Source organism: Mastigoproctus giganteus, chromosome 7 (genome assembly GCF_048544385.1).
Source record: "Mastigoproctus giganteus isolate SK-2022 chromosome 7, ASM4854438v1, whole genome shotgun sequence".
Lineage (NCBI taxonomy): Eukaryota > Metazoa > Arthropoda > Arachnida > Uropygi > Thelyphonidae > Mastigoproctus > Mastigoproctus giganteus.
Genome location: NC_143581.1, coordinates 181,204,335 through 181,230,804, shown reverse-complemented (window position 1 = coordinate 181,230,804; position 26,470 = coordinate 181,204,335). Strand labels below are relative to the sequence as shown.

The following is a 26,470-nucleotide window of genomic DNA, read 5'->3' as shown; positions in this document are numbered from 1 at the left end:
TGCACGGCTTGAGATATTAAGACTGTACAATTTGAGTTTTCCTAGGAATGCATTAATGGCTTCTTTGCTAGATATTAAATCACAATTATGTCCTTGCTGCAGCTTATTAAGAGAATTCAGTTTTTCAACCACATCTGAGAGGTAAAATGTCTGTTTTCGTGGCAACCAACTATTTTCCAATCTCCTTTTCGTTTAGAAATGATACAATACTGTCCCAAAGGATGACGAATACAATTGCCTTTAGACAACCATCGCACCTCTGTATGCAGTACAAGCCGGCCAAATCTTTCTTCATTTTCACCACAAAATTTGCAAGAGACGATCTTGAAGAGCATTAGCCTTAATGAGGTTGAGAGCTTTTATTACAAGAGTTAAGGCTTCATGAAGACGTCCACTCAATCTCTTCAGCACCAGATGTTGGCGATGAATCATGCAATGTATGCAAAATACTTTTGGCAATGCATTTTTTAAATGAGTGATAAAACCTCTGTACTTACAGACCATGGAAGGAGTGCCATCAGTAGCACAAGCCATTAAATTTTTGAGTGGAATATTTTTTCTCTAAAATAAGACTGGACTTCCTTAAATGTTGTTTCACCTTTAGTATCTGTTCTGAGGAATCTTGCAAAAAGCATTTCCTCTATGAGTTGATTATCATCCATACATCTTACATATGACAATAAAAGTGCTTCATTGCCCATCAAAGTTGATTCATCGAGTTGCATTGCAAACTGTTTCACTCGTAATTGAGCAATAAGTTGATTTTCTACATCTTCAGACATTTCTTCAATGCGGCTGGATATTGTGTTATTGCTCAAAGGAAGGTTATCAGTAATTTCGCGTGCATTTTTGTTTAACACTGTTGAAATTACAACTGATATTGAAGGCAAGATGACAGTTTCACCAATGCTATGTGGCTTTCCAGATTTTGCTATTATTTTGCTGATTTCATATGATGCTAATAAACCGCTATCTTTATTGCTTGCTTGTTTACTAAAAATCTGATCCAATTTGTTTCTTCCTTGAAAATTGTCTCGTAGTTTTCGGAAATACTCCACTGATTTATTTTTCTTTTTGTTGTGCCTTGTCTCCAAATGGTGATGAAGTATACTTGGCTTCATGCTATCATTAGACAGCACAGTCATACATACAAGACACATTTGTTTTGTGATATTCTCTGGTGATTCAGTTATTGTTATTTGGTTTTTAGGAGCATTAGCAACTAAGGCCATATTCCTCCGGGATATGCGGTGGTCATTCCCTGACCTTTCCGCATCCTCCGTATTTGGTGGTGACGGGCTCGAACCCCGGTCTAATCAAGAAGCGTGTGCTACGCACTGCTGCTCCTTCCCACCTGGCTACGGAGGCTGGTGATTCAGTAAAACCATACGACAGATATTCAGTCAAATATTGTCTTGTTTTCTTCTTTGCATGAGCCATGGGTAATTTGAAAACAATAATAATATTATTAACCTCAAATATTTAATGTTGGAAATGCTTGTAGGTACTAATGGAACATGCACTGCTGCTCCTGTCCACCTGGCTACGGAGGCGCTGTACTAATGGAAATATAGTTCACTAGAACAATAACGTTCAATAACACAAACAATAGATTTCACCACGACAATGATCATTATTCACTATAGAATGAAATGACTGCCTCTGACTGATTGACTCTTTCTAGATTAGTCGGTGCTTAAACAATGTTTTCTTCTTCGAGAATTTTCTATGGAAAGAAATTTTTTTTTTTTTGCGTCAACTAAAGAAGGTTCCAGAAAATACGAGTATCTTCTAACTGTGAATTTCTGGACTTTTCTATGACATTATTTGATTATTATTATTTTTATTTAACAAATTATTTTATTTATAATATTTTATCATGAATCCCATGTCCAGCTCAGCCTTAAATTTATTTAGGCTACCCACTTCCACAACAAAAGAAAACGCGGGGCACTAGTCGTTCCACCGACTGTTCTCCTGGAAGAGAACAGTCGGTGGATTTTGGACTGCTGTAAAGGGATAAGTATTTTTAATTTTTACAGTATTCTTCATTAATTAACTTACTACATTGTGTTTTACAGAGATAATAAATAGATTTTGCAGTGTTCGTTAGCTTCTTATTTTGAATTTAACTAGCGATTTTTGGAAGTTACGACTCCCAGTATTGGCACCAATATTGTAATAATTGTAATACTGTTGAACTAGCTGCCAGTTGCAGCCAATAAGAAATAGCATAATGTACATATATCTCAAACTGATAGCATAAGGTATAAAGTAAAACTAGATAGCGTAATACAAAGCATTCAATTAGGAATCAGTTAGCTTATTATAGTATTGTCAATTAATCAAAAATATTATTAATCTTATTAAATTTCATCGGTAATTAAATTGTATTTGAACGGAAATCATGACCAGACTAGAGCTGTGAAGCAAAGATCACAGACTAGCGAGAGTGCTGTGACTCAGGTGAGAAACGAAGGGGGTGATTCTCCAATGCATCACAGTCTCAAAAAATGAGCGAATTGTGAAATATTTGCTGCACTTTCTAAAATGGGACATGATCTAGCCAAGGAGGATGTCTTTGTGTGTGCTAGATGCGTAGTGACAAGAAATTAGGCGCCAACTCAGCATTCCGATGGGCGTCTATAAGAGCTTGAGGTGTAGGGTAAATGCCCTCAAAGAAATTAATATGAGGGACCCATCAAGCTCTCAGCTGCCCAGCTCAACGGCACAGCTCACTCCAGTGCTTCAGGCAACATAGAGGCAATCTCCAAAGCAGAATGCGCTGGTTCCAAAGAAACTATTTATTGTTGGTGACTATTGTTAGGAAGATGAGGAATATATTACGCAAGAAGGATAGGTAGGGAACAGAACCAGGGTACTTCTGCCAGGGGCAAAAGTTGATGACATTGTAGAGCAGATATCATCTTTTAAGGGCACAAAAGGTGATATTGTTGTACCCGTTGGAACTAATGACATTAAGAATAAGAGATCTGCAGATTTACTCAACAAGTATAGGTCAACGTTCAAAAAAAGTCACAAGTTAGGTTTGAATGTGAAAGTGTCTGCAGTTCTGCATAGACATGATAGGAGGGAGTATATGATGAGGGCCTTGTCGATCGATTCGACTGTGTAGAGATTGTTCAAGGATCAAGGGGTACAATTTTTTTCAGTCTGGTCTGTGCTTGTTGACAGGAGAGACTGCTTCTACCGAGATGGAGTGCACTTAAATAGAAAGCGTTCAAGAATATTTGCTGATGCTATCGAGGCAGTGTTAGGTCGGTCGGAAAACTGCTAGCTTCGGGGGGATACACAGACTAAAGGTTAACAGTGCCGCAGGCAGAGGCAAAAGTGATTCTTGCACTGCTTCTATTAGAATGAGCAGTAGCCTGGAAAGCAAGACAATGGAGATTTCCAGGACTGCTGGGAGTCAGAGTGAAACAAATTAATACAAGGGGTGTGATAGGGTAACTAAGAGTAGAAACAGGTGCATGTATACTTGCATGTACACCAATGCTAGGAGTATAGTTAATAAATTTGACAAGCTTGTAGTGCCAGTCAAGATATCAAAGGCAGATATTGTTGGGATATCAGAGATGTGGCGTCACACAGACATAAACAGTGCAGAATTGGAATTTGGATAGTACAATGTGTACAAAAAGGATAGACAGGACAGGAAGAGAGGAGGGGTTATGCTGTTAGTTAAGAAACACAAAATCTAAGGAAGTGCATCCAATTGATGTTGGTGGACAATGCAATGTCGAGTCTTTTTGGTGTGACATAAGCACTAGGAAAGTAAAAATGAGAGTAGGTGTGTGTTATAGGCCTAATGAATCCCATGAGTATAATCAGCATTTGTGCAGAGAAATAGAGTGGGCCAGTAAATCAGAATGTCTTATAATGGGGGATTTTAACTTTCCAGATATTGACTGGAACTTGTGCATTGGAACTTGTATTTATCGGATGACTGTTTTCTACAGCAACATGTTCGAGAGGCAACCAGAGGGAGTAATATTCTTGATCTGATTATCAGAAGTGATTATTTGTGCATTAAGAATTTGCAGATAAAGGAACCACTGGGTGTACTGATGTGGAAATTACTTAAGGATATAACTACCATCAAGGCTAAAGGGAAGGGCTTTTGTTTTCATAAAGTTGACTACAGTGGTCTCAGACAGTTCTTAAATTCTGTACAGGAGGATCAACTGATGATGTTACCAACGTTGAATTCTAAATTGGAAGCCTTCAGAGACTCATTATCGGAGGCTACTAGGCTTTTCATTCCGACTAAGAAGTGCTGTTCAAGGTTGAGGCCTAAGTAGATGTCAGATGATCTAATCAGGCTTGTGGAAGAGAAGAAAAATGTATGGAATGCATATAAAATATCAGGTGACACAGAAACCTATGGTAGATATAAATTAGTCTGTAATCAAGTCACAAAGGATGGTAGGCAGGCGAAGGCAGATTACTAGAAATCCTTGGCAAAGGATGCAAACAAAAACAGCAAAGAGTTCTTTACTTACGTAACCTCTAGAAGGAAAGGGATGAATCAGATTTGACCACTTAATATAGATGGGTTGACTATTGATAATCATGCTCAGGTAGCTAACAAACAATCAATATTTTACATCTACATTCACACATGAGGAGTTATTCAGGAAGGGGAATGCCATAGATGAAGTAAACACTGGCACTGAGCTAGATGATCTTGTAATAATTGAGAGTACAGTGGAGGAGAAATTGTTGAAGATAAATACAAGAAAGGCACCTAGGGTGGATGGGATCTATCCAGTTATATTAAAGGAGGCAGCAAAGGAAGTAAGCAATCCGTTAGCCATAATTATGAGAGCTTCCTTGGACTCAGGGGAGGTACCCACAGACTGGAGATGTGCAAATGTAAACCTAATTCACAAAGGAGGATCAAATACTGACACAAGTAATTATAGACCTGTGAGTTTAACTTCTGTTCCAGGAAAATTAAGGAAGGCACTGGTTAAAGAAGCACTGCAGGATCATCTTGACAAGAATTCAGTTATAGCTCAGACACAGCATGGTTTTGTTAAGAGAAGGTCTTGCCTGACCAATTTGATTGGATACTATGATGTAGTCACAAAAGAATAGGATGCAGGGAATAACTTTGATATTATATATTTGGATCTCAGAAAGGCTTTTGATACTGTTGCACATGGAAGACTGCTGCACAAATTGGAGCAGTGTGGCATTAGAGGCAAATTGTTGCTATGGATAAAGGGATGGTTGAGTGGCAGAAGACAGAGAATGGTAATTAATGGACACTGCTCATCGTGGACTAATATTATTAGTGGAGTCCCTCAGGGTTCAGTGTTGGGTCCATTGTTGTTTTCTGTATTTATAAATAATATCGATGATGGTATATCAAACTTATTGTCCAAGTTTGCAGACGATACAAAGGTTGGCAGGGTTGTTAAGGATGCTACTGACGCTATTCTGCTGCAACAGGATCTGGAAAGGTTGAGCAGATGGGCTGAGAGGTGGCAAATGAAGTTTAACATTGACAAATGTAAAGTACCACATATGGGAAACAGCAACCCCAGAGCAACGTATCAACTCTGTGGTACTACACTGACAGTGGTAGAGAATGAAAAGGACCTGGGGGTAATTGTGCAGGCAGATATGAAGTTCTCTGAGCAGTGCAGATGGGCTGCAAGAGTAGCCCATGGTGTCTTATCAATGATATACAGGAATTTTTCTAGCAGGGATAACGAGGTGATTATTCCCTTGTATAAGGTAATAGTCAGGCCGCACCTTGAGTACTGTATACAGGTCTGGAGGCCTCATTTCAAGAAGGATGTAGAGCTGCTGGAACGGGTACAGAGAAGGGCAAAAAGGTTAGTGAACGGAACGAAGGGTTTCTCTTACGAAGAAAGGCTTAAGTTTTGCAAATTACAGTGTCTGGAGACTAGGCACCGGTGAGGTGATCTGATAGAGGTGTACAAAGCCTTGAATGGTTTGAGCATGCTCAATGCTGATGGGATACTGCCTCTTTCTCAGAATAATCACCTGAGAGGGCATAAATACAAATTGAGGAAAGACAGATGTAGGACAGATGTGCAGAAATTTGCCTTTAGCCAGCGGGTAGTTGGTTGGTGGAACAGACTTCCATCCCTTGTTGTGGAAGTTGATAGCCTAAATAAATTTAAGGCTCAGCTGGACAGGTATTTCGAACGAATGGAGGGGTGAAGTGGAAGGGTTTTTTTTTTTTTTTTTTGGCTGATGCTGCAAAGCTTGCTTTCTTGCATCATATGCCTATACTAATGCTAAATTGGAGCAGTGTGGCATTGGAGACAAATTGCTGCTATGGATAAAGGGGTGGTTGAGGGAGAGAAGACAGAGAGTGGTAATCAATGGACACTGCTCATCGTGGACTAATGTTATTAGTGGAGTCCCTCAGGGTTCAACATTGGGTCCATTATTGTTTTCTGTATTTATAAATGATATTGATGATGGTATATCAAGCTTAATGTCCAAGTTTACAGACGATACAAAGGTTGGCAGGGTTGTTAAGGACACTACTGATGCTATGCTGCTGCAACAGGATCTGGAAAGGTTGAGCAGATGGGCTGAGAGATGGCAAATGAAGTTTAACATTGACAAATGTAAAGTACTACATATGGGAAACAGCAACCCCAGAGCTACATATCAACTCTGTGGTACTACACTGACAGTGGTAGAAAATGAAAAGGACCTGGGGGTAATTGTGCAGGCAGATATGAAGTTCTCTGAGCAGTGCAGATGGGCTGCAAGAGTTGCTCATGGTGTCTTGTCAATGATATACAGGAATTTTTCTAGCTCAGTTATAGCTCAATAAGGAAGTGATTATTCCCTTGTATAAGGCAATGGTCAGGCCATACCATGAGTACTGTATATACAGGTCTGGAGGTCTCATTTCAAGAAGGATGTAGAGCTGCTGGAACGAGTACAGAGAAGGGCAACAAGATTAGTGAATGGAACAAAGGCTTAAGTTTTGCAAATTACAGTGTCTGGAGACTAGGCACCGTAAAGGTTATCTGATAGAGGTGTATAAAGCCTTGAATGGTTTGAGCATGCTCAATGCTGATGGGATTCTTCCTCTTGCTCAGAATAATCACCTGAGAGAGGGCATAAATTCAGATTGAGGAAAGACAGATGTAGGATAGATGTGCGGAAATTTGCCTTTAGCCAGCAGGTAGTTGGTTGGTGGAACAGACTTCCATCCCTTGTTTTTTTTTTTTTTTTGGTAGTTGTTGGCGCATCGGCTTCGGTGGCCATAATGCACCTCCCAAGGTTTTTGCAGTACTTTGATCCAAGCCCGAGGCGGGATTCAAACCCGCGACCTTTGGGTTGCCAGGCAAGCACTTTACCCACCCGGCTAGCCCGGTCGGCACCATCCCTTGTTGTAGAAGTTGATAGCCTAAATAAATTTAAAGCTCGGCTGGACAGGTATTTCAAACGAATGGAGGGGTGAAATGGAAGTGTTTTTTTTTTTTTTTGGCTGATGCTGCATAAGCTTGCTTTCTTGCATCATATGCCTCTACTAATGTTAATGAGCATGGGGAACTGCTGCTACTCTTTTACAAATATTTTCATGCAAAACTCGAAGAAGCTTCAACCTGCAAACTTCAAGATCCTTGCTAAGTAATTGCAGCATTCTTCTTCCTTGTGGCTCTAGTATGGAAAATGTATTAATATTTGGCTTCTATAGCAAAAGAGATTCTTCTTCTTTTTCGTCAATATCTGAATTTTCATAAGCCAAATTTCCAGAATGTCAGATCTCGCTATCCTTTCGTGACTAAGGGGAGCATAATAAGGAGCATTACATTCACAGCACTTTGAATCGAAGCAAAGATCTTAAAAATAAATTTTGTTTCATCGAGACCAATTGTACACAACTCCAACCACACCATTTCATTAACAGAACTATCACTCGTGTCTGATAAATTCCTTGAAAAACAATTTCTTCAAAAACAAAGTTAAAACCGTTCATAGCTTGAGTACATAGTATGAATCAGAGCTGTACTACTCAATGTTCTACATTGATAATAATATTAGTAAAATAATAAGAGGAGTTTACCTCAATATAGTGCATAGAACACTTCCGTATGATATCCTCCAGAAATTAAAACGGAAAAAACGAAACAAATCGACAACTTACCGGTACATTAGAGTAAAATATAAATAATTAAATAATCAATTTAACACAATTCAAATCAATTTAAAACAATTAAAAATCAAATTAACACAATTAAAAGAATCTAACAAAAATATTCAAAACGATTTTCAAAACGATTCAAAAACCGTTTTGAATGTTTTCTTAGATTCTTTTAATTGCGTTAATTTGATTTTTAATTGTTTTAAATTGATTTGAATTGTGTTAAATTGATTATTTAATTATTTATATTTTACTCTAATGTACCGGTAAGTTGTCGATTTTTTCGTTTTAATTTCTGGAGGGTATCATACGGAAGTGTTCTACGCACTATATTGAGGTAAACTCCTCTTATTATTTTACTAATAGCTTGAGTACAGAGTACAGGTCCATCAATCTCTACAAGCATGACTGCTTATTAGGAGTAGTGCATTTATTGCAAGGTGGAAAAGGTGCGACCCATAAGCCATCAAAGTTTAAATTAAAATGAATTTTTTCATATACTTTATACATGAATAATTTTAAGAGCGAGCCAAGAGACTGTTTAATAACAATAAAGTAATCACTATTTAAATACTGATTTCAGACTATGTATAAGTATAGTGCGAAAGCATCAATAATACATAGCTAAATCTGAATTAACAGAATGTTAGAAAACGGCATCATTTTAAGTTATATCTCATATTGTGAATACCTTCACAACGAGTTGCCATGATATTGCACTACTTCGAATAAGTAACGCTTCACCTGAGGAGAAGACTAATGTTACTTATTCTCAGAGGGATACCACCACCCAGACGGCACCGTTTCAGGGCTATTGGGCCCTTCTTCAGTGGGTGGGTAGGTACCCGAGTGATGCAATGACAATGATGGTAAAACAGTTATGAAGTATAACTCCACGAGATGCCTGATGGTGTATGATGTGTTTAGACTATAAAGCATCACTCAGAGCAACCGAAGAAGGGCCGAATAGCCCTGAAATGGTGCCATCTGGGTGGTGGTATACATCTGAGAATAAGTAACATTAGTCTTCTCCTCAGGTGAAGCGTTACTTATTCAAAGTAGTGCCATATCATGGCAACTCGTTGTGAAGGTATTCACAATATGAGATATAACTTAAAAACGATGCCGTTTTGCTAACATTCTGTTAATTCAGATTTGGTGATGTATTATTGATGCTTTCGCACTATACTTATACATAGTCTAGACTTTTCCAAAGCTTGAGGCTTCAGCCCTAAACGCTATATAGTCTAAATACTGATTTCATTAATTCATATCTGATTCTTATCATCATGAATAATACACTAAACACCTGATTTATGAACTTGAAGTTTATGAACATGATACTGGAAGTATGAAATTGATACTTCACAATATATGTTAAATTGTTAAATACAGTACATAAAAGTTAAAATATTTAATTCTTACCCATTTAAGTTTCAAATAGTGATGTTTTATGAAGCTGCAAAGAAGTTTGTAAGATAAAGATATGAATCTGTAAATTGAAATTCTGTTGTGAAAAATTTTTGTTTAAAGAATACTGTTTCACTGATTGTCAACATAGTTGGATGGATCAAGATTATTTGTGAGTGTTTAGGAAATGATGCTTGCTATAAGTGGAGAGTTTGAGTTTGGTTTTTTAAATGAGTAAAAAGATTTAAATTTTTACCCATCTAAAATTGGTAAAAATTGTGAATTGTGAATTATCAGAATCAATAACAGTAGACTAAAAGTAGTGCTTTTCCCATACAGACTCCCTGTCATTCTCTCCTAAAAAGGAATCACAGAAGCTTCTTAATTAACTTGAGTGGCTCTCTTTTTAAATAAGAATTCTCACTATTTTGCTCATCTTATTTTCCATCATTTATATGATAGAAAACAAGAGGCAGTGCACAGCATTACTTCTCTTAACCCTTCTCCTGTTCCCACCGAAACAACAAGGGTAGACCACTGGATTCATAATAACCATGTTGTCCCCATCTCTTTCAGGGTGGCTAAACTCACTTCCACAGAAGGCATAACGTGTATTACCTGTCACATGTGTATAAATGAAAGTGAAACTAGCAAAAATGCCATCACTTGTAATTCTAGAGATCACAACATTGTCACAGAACTTGTCGGTCTGCATAAATCTTAGCTAAGAAACTAAAGAGTACAGGTAGTTCCTGACTTTACAAGTCGTTCCTAGCACGCGCTCGTAAAGCAGGAATTTATTTCACATATACCTAGGGTTAAAAATAGGAGTTATGTTCTCAACAATGAAATTAGTTGGCTAATTAGTTTATGTTTAAACAATGATTGATTTATCCAAAGAAATGAAAACGTTGCCTGTAAAATCAAGCAAATTATAATAATAGAGAAATTATTTATGACTTACAAATGTTAAAGAATGTTTATTCTTCATCACCATCAACTAAATGCACGCTTGTTAATTTGTTGCACAAGGAGTCGTCTTCTTCAGAAATGTTTCAAGAGGCATTTGTTTCCAAGATATCTCTTTAAATTATAAATTTCATGATTGCATGCATAAGCATTTTTTAACGACACACAAATTGCAACTAACATGATTCGCTTGGAGTAACACGTTTACAAAGCTTAAAAAAAAAGGAATGAAGAGAAGATTCTGAAAATTTATTTATGTTTTTTATACGACTGAAGATTTCAGTAAAGGGGAAACACATTTCACCATAATAACGTAAAAAAAACCACTCAATTCCAGCTAGATCCGTAAAAAAAACCACTCAATTCCAGATATGACCTCCAGAAATATGCTTTAGAAAAATATCACAAAGGCATTTAAAATTGATTCTTATAACAGAACACATGATAACAATGAATGTAGTGCATTTTAATGATTTGAACTGGTAACTAATACAATTTACAAATCATGCTCATGACCTTTTATATGGCCTTAAGGTCACACTCGTGACCTTAAATGACATTTTAGAGAGATAAATAGCTTAGTTATACAGCAAAAATTTCAACTTCCGAGATCTTGAAATGAATTACCAAAAAACAATGTGTTATTGGGTTCACGTTACAATATTTTAACGATACGATGGTGTCTCTGGAATGGATTAGTATCGTAAAGCTGGGTAAGCTGTATTGTATAGCTATGCACATGGTTTGAAATGTGGAATTTATGAATGTTTAACATTCATTTTTTGCAATTAATGTTCATATTTTCGATTTTGTTGATACTTGATACTTGGGGAAAAAAAACTTGTACAGCGAGAACTGCCTGTACTCTCATTTCACACTGCATAGGACTGGAACAGCACACAACAGCCAAGGATGCTATTCTTGCCTATAAATGCAGATAGTGCTCGGTTTAATCTTGTTTCATGCTGGAAATATTACCTATGTTTGTGTATTTAAATTTTTTCCCCCCTTTTTACATGTATTTTTATTAGTGCACTGTAATTTTCTTGATGAAAGTCAGCAGACTATCTGGCTATAATAATGGGTTCCTTAATATATGTAAGTCCATTTTTCTAAACCACAATGTTTCAAAACAATGTTCTTTAAACCACAGTAAATAACTGCAATATTTGAACCAACATTGACTAGGTGGTGGTTCAAATACTGCAGTTATTAACATGCATTATGAACTACAATGTTCAGCAATAATTTTTAAGTGAATAATTACCAAAGCTTGCTCTTTAAGAACATCAGTGTTAATAAACCACTGCAAGCTAGTCAGTGTGATGACAGGCTTTTTAGTCCGCCAGTCATAAGGATATGAATGAACATATTTTTCATGATATACAATGTAGTTTTTCATAATCTGCATTATTAATTTCTGACCATCTGATAGAGCATATTTGTTTGCAAGTTCTTTTCCTGCTTCAATTGTATAATAGCCTCTCTTATCAATCAAGCAATTCTGTAAGAAGAAAATAAAATATTACCAAATATACAGAAAAAATTTTACAACAAACAAATTTAAGTTTTTTTATTTATGTAAGAACGTTAATAGTAATTAACATATTAATATTATACAGGCACCCCCCGGCTTATTACATAAGCTGGGGAGTGCCTGTATAATTTTCTGGTATCCCAATGTGACCTGGGATCCAGCACAAGATGACTATTGCTATTATTCATGGAAATATACAACAGCTTAATACTTATGTGCTTTACTAAAGGATGGGAAGGTGAGGAAGTATTTTGTAAGATCAGTGCATTCTGCAAATCTGTTAATATTATACTTTTTTTTGATGGACAGATGGAAGATAGTTTCTAGGACAAGCTTGATAGCATATAATTCAGCAGTATGGCTACTTGCATACAGAGAAGACAGCTGCAGTATTCACTCCATTTTTAGACTTTGATCTAACAGTATAAATTTTTGTAAAATGCAAATGATTTTGTGTGTATGGACAGTATGAAGTTGTTGTATGTTGACATTTGCAAGAGAATGTTATTCTTGATTTAAGAAATAATTTTCACAGGAAGGTGTAATAGAGGACCATAGGGTGGGTATCGAAACTGTTTGGATCTTGGAGAACTTTGTCAAGGTGTATATTCTAAGTTTGTGTTAGTGCTTGCAATCTGATACTAGTAGGTTGACCTTTCCTGGGTTTATATCTATAGTACATTTTAAACTGTGGATCATTTAGTATCAGCCAAATGAGGTGTGTTGACAGGTTTAGAAGGATAGTTTCTTTAGCATATCTCTGAATCAGAATGCATCTTCCATTTGTTTCAAAAGTGTATGACACTAGGTTTCTGGTAAGGTAGTCAGGACATTATTGTTCAATATTATTGAGATTTTCAGTTGCCTCTCAATGAAGCTCATTTTCTGTGAACTGCAAGAAATGGTCAGATCATCAACATAGAGGCATGAGTTTACAGTTTTCAAAATATTTTTGGTCATATAATTTATTCTTATTGCAAATAAGGTGGCAATGAGGTGTTGAAGGCTTTCTCTATGTCAAATCATACCATGATAGATTGCTCAATTCATTCCTGATGTCTGATTCAGTTTTGACTAAGAAATCCAGGTATGATTGATTTTTCCTGAAACCAAATTGATTATCAGAGATTAGATTTTGAGATGCAAGATACCAAGTCAGTTGAGAGGGTATAATTTTTTCCAGAGTGTTTACTGAAGCAGCTGGTAAGAGAAATGGGCCTGTAGTTTCGAGGAATAGAGAGCGATCTTTCCCTGGTTTGAGGACTGCCAGTACATAGGAGTGATACCAGAAAATGGGGAATGAATGTTTAGCGAAGATGCAATTGAAGAAGGTCAGCAGCAAGAATAATGTTTGATTATCTAAGTTTTGGAGCATTATGTAATGTATTCTGTTGGGACCAGCTGCACTATTCCTTGAGGCAGATATGGCTTCTTGAAGTTCAAGCATAGTAAGCAGTTGACTGTAAAGAAGATTTGCCTATGGAGTTCTGTTGGATTTTTCAGCTAAAGCTTTAATCTTCTGAAATAATGGATCATATGCAATCGATGCAGACAACTGAGAAAATACAGTCCCTAGGGCATTTTAAATCTCTGTAAGAGTAGAGAACTTCTTCTCATTCCAGTTGAAAAGTGGAGAGGATAATGGAGGAAACTTGCCATTTAGTTGTTTTATTTTTCTCCACATTATTCTTACTAACTGATTTTTATTAATTGAGGTTGTGAATCAAACCCAGGAGTCTCTTTTAGCTTTCCTCTTGATGTGGCAGACCTTGGCTCTAATTCTCTTATAATTTATAAGGCTAGTGGTGGAAAGGTGTTTGTGAAATAGATTCAATGCTCAGTATTTCTTTTTTTTGCACTCTTAGTTTCTTTCCACCAATAATTTATAGGTCTATGGTTGTTTGACTGTGATTGTGGGATGGCAGTAGATGAAGCTGCTAGTATTTGTTTCATAATGTGATTGGTGATTGTGTCAGTACGGTAAGGTTCAATGCGTTGATTGTCAAAAGATGTGGGAAGTGTATTTTACCAAATTCGCTTTGGAAAACTTCCATTTTATGTGGTTTTCTGAGATTATGGAGTGTGATCTTTGAATTCTACATATTACTGGGTAGTGACCACTACTGAATGGACTGTCAAGCTCTGTCAACTTAGTACTATGAAAGAAGGTCAAAGAGCAGAGAGAGAGAGAGAGATCTACTGTGGAGATTGTTCCTGTAGGGAGATGGATGTAAGTTGGTGAGTCAGTATTTAGTATGGTTAGACTTTGTGTATCAATGTGCATTTCAATGAGTTGTCTATGTTCATCTGGAAGACCCCCACAATGAATGATGTCCAGAAGTCACACAATAAACAAAAGGTACAAGGATGATTGGGAGGCAGGTAGATCAAAACAAGCATCAAAGTAATACCAAATTACTATATGAATAGTAACAGCTTCACAGGATTGTAAAGGAATGTGCCTGCAAGGGCCTTGTGAATTTAGGAGTATGGCTATCCTTTTGTGAGCATTATTTGTTACAGGCCTGTCTTGTAAAAAGAGTATAATTTTTTTTACTCGAAATGTTAAATATATCTATAGTAAGCAGATGCCAACTGGATTATTATGTTTAATTATCTCATGGATGTCGTTAGTATTGTTGTGAAAGCCTCTGCAATTGTATTGGACAACATTGTTCATTGTTTGGATTTAAATGAAGAAGTTGAGTGGCTGTTTTTTGGAAGTCTGCTTGATGTGATCAAATTCCATTTTATCTTTTTTTTTTTTTTTTTTTTTTTTTTGAGGAAAAATAAGTTGTTTATCCACATAATCCTATGTATGGATCACCAGAATAGTTTTGTCTTGTGTAAATTTCAGTATCCATAAGGAGTCAGTGTTTCTTCCTAACAGAATATGTTTTCTATTTGGACAAGTCTTACAGGAGTTATACGAGCAGCTTTGGTACTAAGTTAGCACTGGTGCGTTGTTAGTCCTATCTGATTGAGCCCATTCAAAAATGGTGATGCCTGGAAGAATTTATGCATCAGTTGGAACTGATACTGAATGACATCTTTGGAAGGCTTCAATGTACATATTTCTTTGATTGTGCTGGTGCTGTTGTAACTGTTTTCTTGCTTCTAAAAATGAGTCTTTCTTTCTCTCTTGTATTTATGGATTTTTTTTCTCATATTTCCACTGCTCACAAGTATTAGAGAAGGCTGGGTGATTGACTTTACAACTGGGGTAAAGAAAAACTGGGCATTACAGATTTGAAATTTCCAAATTTTTAACACAACATCTTACTGGGTTTGAAACATACAGACAAATGTGACAGTTCAAATAACTGGCTTTCACAGATTAAGGAAGGTTTGGTGAACTAAATGTCTACAATACTAAGAGTTGGAATAAGCTTGCCATCTTTCTTCAGGCATAATTCTTTTTGCCAATGTGACCTTTTGACCTTGTAGTTCCTGGACAATTTCATCCTCTGAGACATTCATTAGGTCCCATTCTGAAATTACACCTTTGGAGGTATTGAGTGTGGCATGTGGGGAACATCTGTAGAAACCCAACATATGAAGTGAGTTTGAGAAGAGATTTAGTGTGTTTGTGGCTAGTGGTTTCAACCAGCAGGTTGCAAGATTCAAGTCTTATTACCATTCTTGACAACCTGCAATGCTTAACTCGGATACATCTGTCTTCAGTCCCTCTGGGTTGGTTAAGTCATCATTGAGTTGAGAAAAATCCATGAAATCTGGATTTGCACTCTTAATCAATGAAAAGTTTACATAGTCCATTTTGGTTCCTTTTAGCTCCAGGTTTCCAGCCCTGCCATGGGGAGGCAGGAGTGCCACAAGGTGACCAAGCAACTGAGTTAGTTTGTTGATAGTGTTAGATAAAGAAACAGAAAGGTGGATTTCCTTTCTGGGCCTCTGTCTACTTCTTGTAGCATGAAAGAGTTATTCTAATATATAAATAAATAAAATGGTAGTTGAAACAAAATAGAATATATTCAACTGAAAAGCTCTTTAGAGATAGTGCTTTGAGGAACAAAATAAAATTGCTTGCCCACAAAACACTTCGTACCTGGGCCATTGGAGCCATTAGAAGTATTGTTGAATGTAACCTTGGGGAAGATCGATTTTCAGATAGTCACGATCACAGATTCACACTAAGATAAACAAAAAAAGTTATGGAATCATAATAAGAATCTGTATTTAGAATTAGTTGATCTGGAAAATGCATACAATAAGGTACCTAGAAATCTACTCTTTCAAGTTTAAAAAATATGACATCTATGATAATCTCTTAAGGGAAATAAAATATTGTTTGCATAAAAATTGCAAATATGCAGTCAGAAATGAAGGAAGCATAGAAAATGGTTAATGTAAAACTTGAGTGAGGCACAGCTGTACCATTTAATAAAAGAATGCAAGTTACTGACAGAGCTTAGTTTGGGAAAATTAAATTGGTTCCTTGGTCCACATGTAAATGTGGATGACATATGCTGTTAAACAATGGCATATGTCATCCACATTTATTCAATCTCTGAATAAATAGGATAAAGGTTGTCAAGAGATTAAGAATTTTAAAAATCAGTTATGCAAAAACAAAAGTTAGGAAAGAAAAGTAAAATTTATAATGCAGACTAAGAAAAGTGGTAAGTACATCTTCAGCCATAATTATGAGAGCATTCACATGGATTCAGGGGTGGTTCCTATTGACTTCTGTTCCAGGGAAGATAATGGAGTCAATGATCGAAGAGCAATGTAGGAGCATTTGTCAGAATGCAGTTATATGCAATCACAGCTCAGATTTGTTAAGGGAAGATTCTGTCTAACCAATCTGATTGGCTACTACAATGTAGTAACAACGAAACAATGCAAAAAATAATTTTGACATCATATTCTTATATTTCAGCAAAACTTTTCATACACATTGTGGTAAATGGAAAATCAGACTGATGTTAGGAGAGGAATGCTGGTGATGCCATCTGCAAGGGGTAGATGTGAAACAAAAGAGTGATTATCCCTTGAGCACTGAAGTCAAGGTCAGCAGAAATTGTAATTTCAGAACGTAGAATGAGCTGAATTGCACGTCTCTCCTGTGTCTGTGTTGTTGTGGATGGACAATGAAATGAAGAGCAAACATCAAGTTTTGTGCTCAACAGGGCAAATGTGCCACGGAAACATTTCAAATGACGATGCAAGTGTATGGAGAGAATTGTGCGTCTCAGGCACATGTGTTTGAGTAGCACAAACAATTCGCCCATGGAAGTCACCGAAAGACAACAAAGATTAGGGACCACCAAAAATGGTTCAAATGCCACAGTTGATTGAAAAGGTGCAGGAAATCATTACCAATATGCAACATTCAGAATAATTTCAAAAGATCTATGCATTAACAAGGAAACCATTTGAATAATAATAACCCAAGATTTGAAGAAAATTAAGGTTTGTGCATGGTTTGTTCCACATTCATTAACAGAAGGCCATTGACAGGTGCAAGATGCTGAAAACAAACCCAACTTCCTGAATTCGATCATTATGGTGGTAAAATGTGGTGCTTTCAGTATAACCCCCGCAAGGAAGTGACAAAGTGTGGAGAGGGAGTCGACAAACTCTCCCAAAGACAAAAAAGTTCACCAAGAAAGGTCAAAAATCAAAATCAAGCTCGTCACTTTCTACAATAGCAAGGGAATTGTGCAAAAAGAGTTTATGCCCAATGGCCAAGTGTTACCACTGCCTACTATCTGGATGTTTTTAAACATCTTTTGCAGAGAATCCATCATGTGTGGCTTAGGTACGGAGAATATGGCAGTTCATTCTGCTTGCACGACAACGCACATAGCCACAAATTTGAAAGTGTCTGCAATTCTGCCCAGACACAATAGGAGGGAATACATGAGAGCCTTGTCAATCAATTCGGCCTAGGAGGAAATGTGCAAGGTTCAAGGTGTAAAATTTTTTTCAGCCTGGTCTGTGCTTGTTAACAGGAGAGACTGCTTCTACAGGGATGGGATACACTTAAACAGAAAGGGTACAAGAATATTTGCTGATGCTATCGAGGCAGTGTTAGGTGGGTCGGAAAACTGCTAGCTTCGGGGATTCACAGACTAAAAGGTTAAAACTAACTGCAGGCAGAGGTGAAGATGATTCTTGCACTACTTCTATTAGAATAAGCAGCAGTGAGGAGCGAAGGGTGTTGGGGTTTTCAGGGACTGATGGCAGTCATCATGAAATAGGTGGGTATATGGGATGTGTTAGGGTAACTAATAATAAGAATAGGTATATGTATACTTGCATGTATACCAATGCTAGAAGTATAGAAAATAAATTTGATGAATTTGAAGTGTTGGTCAAGACATCAAAGGCAGATATTTTTGGGATAGCAGAGACATGGTGTCACACAGACATAAGGAATGCAGAACTGGAATTTGGGGAGTAAAATGTGTACAGAAAGGATAGACAGGATAGGAAGGGAGGAGGTGTTATGCTGTTAATTAAGAAAAACATAAAATCAAAAGAAGTGCATCCAGTTCTTATAGATGAACAGTGCTCTGTTGAGTCAGTTTGGTGTGACATAAGCACTGCGAAAGCAAAAATAAGAGTAGGAGAGTGTTATAGGCCTAATGACTCAAGTGAGTACAATGAACAATTCTACAGAGAAATAGAGTGGGCTAGTAAATCAGAATATCTTCTAATGGGGGATTTTAACTTCCCAGATATAGACTGGAACTTATGCGTTGGTCACTTGCACACTAGTAAGACTTTTGTGGATTTATTGGATGATTGTTTTCTGCAGCAGCATGTTCGAGAGGCAACCAGAGAAGGTAATACTCTTGACCTGGTTATCAGCAGTGATCATTCATGTATTAAGAATTTGCAGATAAAGGAACCATTAGGTGGCAGTGATCACAGTGTACTGATGTGGGATTTACTTAAAGATATAATTACCATCAAGGGTAAAGGAAGGGATTTTTGCTTCCGTAAAGGTGACTACAGTGGTCTCAGACAGTTTTTAAATTCTGTACAGTGAGACCAACTGATGATGTTACCAACAGCAAATTCTAAGTGGGAAATATTCAAGGAATTAATAGTGGAAGCTACTAAATGTTTCATACCTATTAAGAAACATTGTTCAAGGTTTAGGCCTAAATGGTTGTCAAATGAACTAATGAGACTCATGGCAGAGAAGAAAAATGCATGGGATGCATATATATTATCAGGCAACACAGAAGCCTATGATATATATAAGCTAGTCTGTAATCAAGTCACAAAGGAGGTTAGGCAGGCGAAGACAGATTACGAGAAATCTCTGGCAAAGGATGCTAAGAAAAACAGTAAGGATTTCTTTACTTATATAAACTCTAAAAGGAAGGGGATGAATCTGATTGGTCCACTTGATATCGATGGTTTGACTGTTGATGATCCTGCTCAGATAGCAAACAAACAATGAGTATTTTGCATCTACATTCACACATGAGAAGTTATTAAGGTTTGAAAATGCCACAAGGTTATCAAATTGTAGCAGGATGCTTAATGATTTTGTAATAACTCTGAACAAAGTGGAGGAGAAATTGTTGAAGTTAAACATAAGAAAGGCACCTGGGGTGGACGGAATCCATCCCGTTATATTAAAGGAGGCGGCAAAGGAAGTAAGCAAACCTTTAGCCATAATTACAAGAGCATCCTTGGACTCAGGGGAGGTCCCCACGGACTGGAGATGTGCAAATGTGTCTCCAATTCACAAAGGGGATTGGAGGGTGACACGAGTAATTACAGACCAGTTAGTTTAACTTCTGTTGCAGGTAAAATAATGGAGTGACTGGTTAAAGATGCATTACAGGATCATCTAGACAAGACTGCAGCAATAATTCAGACACAGCATGGGTTTGTTAAGGGAAAGTCTTGTCTGACAAATTTGATTCGTTATTATGATGTGGTTACAAAGGAACTGGATGCAAAAAATAATTTTAATATATCATACACTTGGATTTCAGGAAAGCTTTTGATACTGTTGTGCATGGAAGACTACTGTACAAATTGGAGCAGAATGGTATTAAGGGTAAGTTGCTACTAGAGATAAAAGGATGGTTGAGTGAGAGAAGACAGATTGGTTTGGTCTGGTTTGGATTTTGTTGGTGCATTAGAAGACAGAGGGTGGTAATCAATGGGTGCTGCTCTTCATGGGCTAATGTTATTAGTGGAGTCCCAAAGGGTTCGGTGTTGGGTCCACTGTTGTTTTGTATATTTATCAATGATATTGATGAAGGTATATCAGGCTTAGTATCGAAGCTTGCAGATGATACAAAGGTTGGCAGTAATGGCAGTGTTAATGACAGTAATGGCAGTGTGTTACTGCAACAGGATCTTGAAAATTTGGGCAGATGGGCTGAGAAGTGGCAACTGAAGTTTAACATTGAAAAATTCAAAGTACTGCATATGGGTTGAAATAACCCCAGAGAAACGTACCAATTGTGTGGTACTACACTTAAGGTGGTAGAAAGTGAAAAAGACCTGGGAGTAATTGTGCAGTCAGATATGAAGTTTTCTGAGCAATGCAGACAGGCTGCCAGGGCAGGTCATGGGGTGTTGTCAATGATATACAGGAATTTTGCTAGCAGGGAAAAGGAGGTGATTGTCCCTCTGTATAAGGCAATGGTCAGGCAAACCTTGAGTACTGCGTGCAGGTCTGGAGGCCTCATTATAGGAAGGATGTAGATTTGCTTGATCGTGTACAGGGAAGGGCAACAAGATTGGTGAGGGGAATGAAGGGATTCTCTTACCAGGAGAGGGCTTAAGTTCTGCAAATTGTAGCAGCTGGAGACTAGGCACCTGCAAGGTAATCTGACTGAAGTGTATAAGGCCTTAAATGGGTTGAGCACGCTGAATTCTGATGGGATTCTTCCACTTGTTCAGATTACGAACCTAAGGGGGCATAAATTGAAATTGAGGAAGGACAGATGTAGAATAGATGTGCTGAAATTTGTCTTTAGCCAGCAGGTGGTTAATTGCTGGAACAAACTTCCATCTGTCATTGTGGAAGTTGATAGGTTAAATAAATTTAAAGAGGAACTGGACAAATATTTAGAAGGGATTGTTTTGTATTTTTTTTTTTTTTTTTTTTTGGCTGATGCTGCATAAGCTCATACACTTGCTTTCTTGCATCACATGCTACTACTACAAAGTTCTCACTATTCTGGATTTTTTAGCTAGCAAAAATGTCTGCATACTGTCGTACCCACCAATATTCACAAGGCTTAGTCTTGTGAAACTTCTTTTTGTTCCCGAAGTTCAAAGCACTACTGAAAGACTGTTATTTTGATGAAGTTGACACTATTCAAAGTGCTGTTACAAAAATATTGAACAAATATCAACAATGCCCCCCCCCACCAGTCGCTTCATGAGTGTGTGGAAGTGTGAGGAAGTTACTCTTATATAATACTAGGGGTGAAAATATTCTAGACCTCACTGTTACTCAAGAATTAGATGACATCACAGGGCTTAAAATACAAGAACCACACAGTGATCACACAGTTGTCAATTGGAAGATGAAGAAAGATGTTGCTGTAGCTAAAGGGAAAGGCATGGGTTTTAATTTCAGAAGAGGAAACTTTAACAGTTTAAGGTGCAATATGTGCATCTCTTTAATGGGCGGATTGCCAAGGGGTGGCGAATATACTTGAATTATGGAATACTTTTAAAGCAGTAATCACAGAAGCCATGAATGCATACATACCATTAAGAAAATACTGCAGGTGGAAGATTCCAAAGTGGATGAATGCAGAGCTGGCCAGTCAAATAAAGCAGAAAAAGATAGAATGGGATAGTTACGGAGTGACAAATATAGTCAGTCCTCGTATAACACGTGTTTACACTACACAAATTCAATCATATATGATTTATAAATAGGGGAACAATGCTGCATATTACACAAACCGAATTTGCTTATGCACAGTTTGCCTTTGCATTTACGAGGAACAGTAGTTGAACGGGGCAGAATCACCTACTGAATGCAACACTTACTACATTGTTTACTCAGTTGCTATACACATGCTGCTTTGGGTATATAAAGCATGCCTCCTTGTTTTTCTTCTTTTTACACTGTAATTGTGCTTTATTCCTAAAAATGAGCAAAATACTTGAAAAAAGTGTAAAAAGGAAGCATGCTGGTGAAGATACTATTGGTTCAGAGAGAAAAAGAAAAGCAATACTAATGGAAGAAAAATATGAAATTGTGAAACGCTTAGCAGAATGAAAGAACGTGATATTGTGCATACCACAGGCCTAAATAAGACAATTCTGAGAACAATTAGAAAAAAAAAATGCTGAGAAAATAAAAGCAGCTTTTATAGCAGCAACAACTCAAAGAGTAACAAAATCCATTAGATGAAGACAAAGAATTGGAAGAGGTGGAATGTCTGTTATCTGTTTGGATAGAATAGCAAACAAAGAAGATATCAGAAACAAGTTTGCTTATGATAAAAGCAAAAGCATTAGCAATATCTGAAGACCTCAAAAATAAAGCTGAAACCCCTCAAAGAAGCACCTCCCTTTACTGCCAGTAAAGGAAAGTTGGTTCAATAATTTCAGGAAATGTCACGTTTACCATAATGTGAAATTATCAGGTGAAGCTGAGAGTACAAATGAAGAAGCAGCAAAGGCATTTCTGCCGATACTGAAAAAACTAGTTGAGGAAGAGGGTTATGCATCGGACCAAATTTTCACCAAAAAGCTTTGATGAAACAGGACTATACTGGAAAAACATGCTATTATGAACATATATCTCAAGAGAGGAAGCATGAGATCCGGGCTTCAAGGCTGCTAAGGATAGATTGACTGTTATGTTAAGAGCAAATGCAAGTGGTGACTTGAAACTGAAGCCTGTTGTTCTTTATCATGCAGCCAATCCACACGTTTAAAAGGGATCATAAAGTCAACCCTGGGTGTTTACTTCAGTAGAGTAGCAGAAGAGGTGGATGACAGGACAGATCTTCACCGATCTTCTACTAGATGTGTTTCAAAGCTATTGCATAAAGAAAAATTCAGATTTAAGATTTTGTTTTGGACAATGCGCCAAGTCACCTTCCAACCCTTGCTGAGCTGTCACAAAACATCAAAATCCGGTTTTTACCTCAAACACAACATCTCTTATCCAGCCACTTGACCAAAGAGTAATTGCTGCTTTTAAGCACTATTATACAAGACCCATATTTAAGATGTTTTCATGGTAGCAGCAGAGGGCAAAAATGCACCAACAATTATGGACTTCTGGAAGCAATTCAACATAAAGAATGCAATTGATATAACTGTGGAGGCTTGGAATGAAGTGACAAAAAACTGCTTGCATGGTGTTTCAACAAACAACAACAGTACATAGTGCGGTAAACACCATGCCTCTTGCATGGTGTTTGCTGCACTATGTACTGTCCCACATGTCACATGAGACTGCTTTACAAATTGGAATAGGGTGGCATTAGGGGGAAGTTACTGCTATGGATAAAGGGATGGCTAGTGGCAGACAGCAGAGAATGCTTATTAATCATCACTGCTCTTCTTGAACTAATATTATTAATGGAATGTCTCAGGGTGATAGGCCCTTTATTGTTTTTATCATTTATTTACACTACTGACGAAGAAACATCAAGTTTAATGTTAAAATTTTGAATATGTATGGAGGTTAGGAATGGTAAATGACAGAAATCAGGGTGTGATTCTACAAGATCTAGTGAAATCAGCCAGATAGGCTAAGAAGTGGCAATTAGATTCAGCTTGAAAAATGCAACAGTTAACATTTAGCACTTAACATTGAAAAATGCAAGATTAACATTCAGTATTTAACACTGAAAAATGAAAGTAATGCTATGGGAAAAAATAATGACATACCAGTTGGGTGGTACTGCACTCAAAGCAGTGGAGAAAGAAAAAGAGCCAGGAATAATTATAGCCTGAAATGAAGTTCTCTGAGCAGTGTAGACAGGCTGATGGAAGAGCTCATCAAATTTTGACAATGATATTATAAGAATTTTACCAGCAAGGTAAAAAGAGGTGATTATCCCATTGTATAAGGAGATGGTTAGGCCAAATTTTGAGCACGGGCTGGAAGCCCCATTTTAAGAAGGATGTGGATCTCACAGAATGGGTGCAGAGAAGAGCAACCAGATTAGAGAACACAAAGAGGTGCACTTACCAAGAAAGACTTCAGTTCTTCAAATCACAGTGTCTGGGAACTAGACACCTGCAAGGAGACCTGATTGAAGTATTTAACGCCTTAAATTAATTGTGTAAATTAAATGCAGATGGCATCCTTACTCTTGCTTGGTTGATACACACACACACACATACGCACACAAAGGAATCATAAATTTAAAGAGAAAAAGGATGGCTGTAGGATAGATGAACAAAAATTTACTTTCAGCCAGAGACTGATTGATTGTTGGAATAAATTTCCAACTGGTGTTTTGGAGGTGGTTTGAATAAATTTAAAGAAAGAATTAGACAAATGGGTTCAGTAATGTGTGTGTGTGTGTGTGGTTTTCTGATGTGAAAACATCTTTGGCAGCACCTACTAAATTTTTCAGACCAAAGTAAAACCGATTGGTAATGAAAATGTGAGATGCAAACGACATCACTTCCTAGATTCTAATGACACTAACATTGATTTAGTAGAGTAAGTAGCAGTCGTGGGCATAAAATTTTACATCATTTATATCTTCGGTTCTAGCTGTTCCATTTTAAAAATTTAAACAGTTTTCATTTTCTTTCGTCATCTACTATCAAATTGTGAAAAGTGTTTAAAATACAATCTCAAGTGTTCATTTCCTAAAGATGTTTTCACATAAAATAAAACATCTTTCATGGGTACAGGCTACACATGCTGATTTTTTTATTTTATTTTATTATTATTTTTTTTTTTTTGCTGATGCTGTATAAAGCTTGCTTTCTTACATTTTGTCACTACTAATACCAAAGTAGAGGCTACCTTCCATACTCTTATTTGTTAATTCTGATGAGGAATTAAAAATATATATATTTTTTTATTTTATATAAATTTTTTTTATATATTTTATATATATAAAATAAATAATTTAGAAAATCTAAATGTAAGAATAATAATTCATTGAATTTTAAAAGCCAATTAAATAGAAATTTAACGGTGCCCCCCTCTGACAGACACCAGGTCCAAATTTATGTGAAATATCACCAACAGAGATGTAAACCACACAATAAAACAAAAATAAACCAAAAACAGACTGACCATTACGACCCATTTCGACAGAGGACCACAAGGCCAATAATGGTCAGGGAATCGCTGCATTTTGAACACTAGACAAATCGCTGCAAAGGAGAATCGATCGAAAGATCAGTCCGCCACCAAATCCCCAGATTAAACCGCCAATACAGGAGACTTGAACAGCGGTGGTCCTGATGCAGCGAAAATTAAAAATAGAACAGATACAAGCACTCCAGTGCAAAGCCACACTAGTGACAAAAGTAATTTTAACCAGTTTATATAGACAAATAATGAACTATGTCTAGCGTTTGAAATGCAGCGATTCCCTCTTAATTATTGGCCTTGTGGTCCTCTGTCGAGATGGGGCGTAATGGTCAGTCTATTTTTGGTTTATTTTTGTTTTGTTTTATTGTGTGGTTTACATCTCTGTTGGTGATATTTCACATAAATTTGGACCTCGTGCCCATCAGAGAGGGCACCATTAAATTTCTATTTCATTGGCTTTTAAAAATTCATTGAATTATTATTCTTACATTTAGATTTTCTAAATTATTTTAGAGAGTTTCTGCTGCAATATTTTTACTCTTGTTACCCCTCTCTTCTCTCCCTGCTTGGTTTGATTTAATTTAGGTTTAATTTCGACTATTTTCGCTTTTGTCTTGCCATACTGCTGGCATTATTTTATTTTTTATTTTAACTCTCATTCTAATTTATTTGTATGGTTATATATATATATATATATATATGCTATAAAAGAAATGAAGATGTAAGTTAATGAAAAGGCAACAGAATAAGATCTTTGCATAAGAGAAAATTCCAATACCTTCAAAAAAGACAATGAGAGGGCACGGATCATCTATGCCTGATTAAATTTCTAGTTAGTAAACTAAACTTAAAGTCTATTGTTTAAAAAAAAGTTTTACTAGTCTTACTCTTTATGTTCCATTCAATATGAATTCTTTACATTCAACTGTTTTAATATAAACACATTTTCATAAAATTTTCTTTTTATTTATCTCCTAACCCCAAAAATTTCTTATTTTTAAGAACTATGATTGAAAATATTTATACACATAATTATATTCTATAATTTGGACTTTTTACTAATTAAGACAACTTCCACCTGAATTAATGAGGGTTTATTGTAGTTTGATAGTACTAAACTATTAAA

The 26,470-nt window shown here is 36.7% G+C and overlaps 1 protein-coding gene across 1 annotated transcript in view; it reads right to left on the bottom strand.

Moving 5' to 3' along the window:
• IleRS-m (Isoleucyl-tRNA synthetase, mitochondrial) overlaps positions 1–26,470 on the bottom strand; it is a 403,472-nt gene that overhangs the window by 173,734 nt on the left and 203,268 nt on the right. Inside the window, exon 11 of the mRNA XM_090378489.1 lies at positions 11,814–12,050. Coding sequence (XP_090234615.1) covers positions 11,814–12,050 — 237 coding nt within the window. The remainder of the gene's footprint in view (positions 1–11,813; positions 12,051–26,470) is intronic.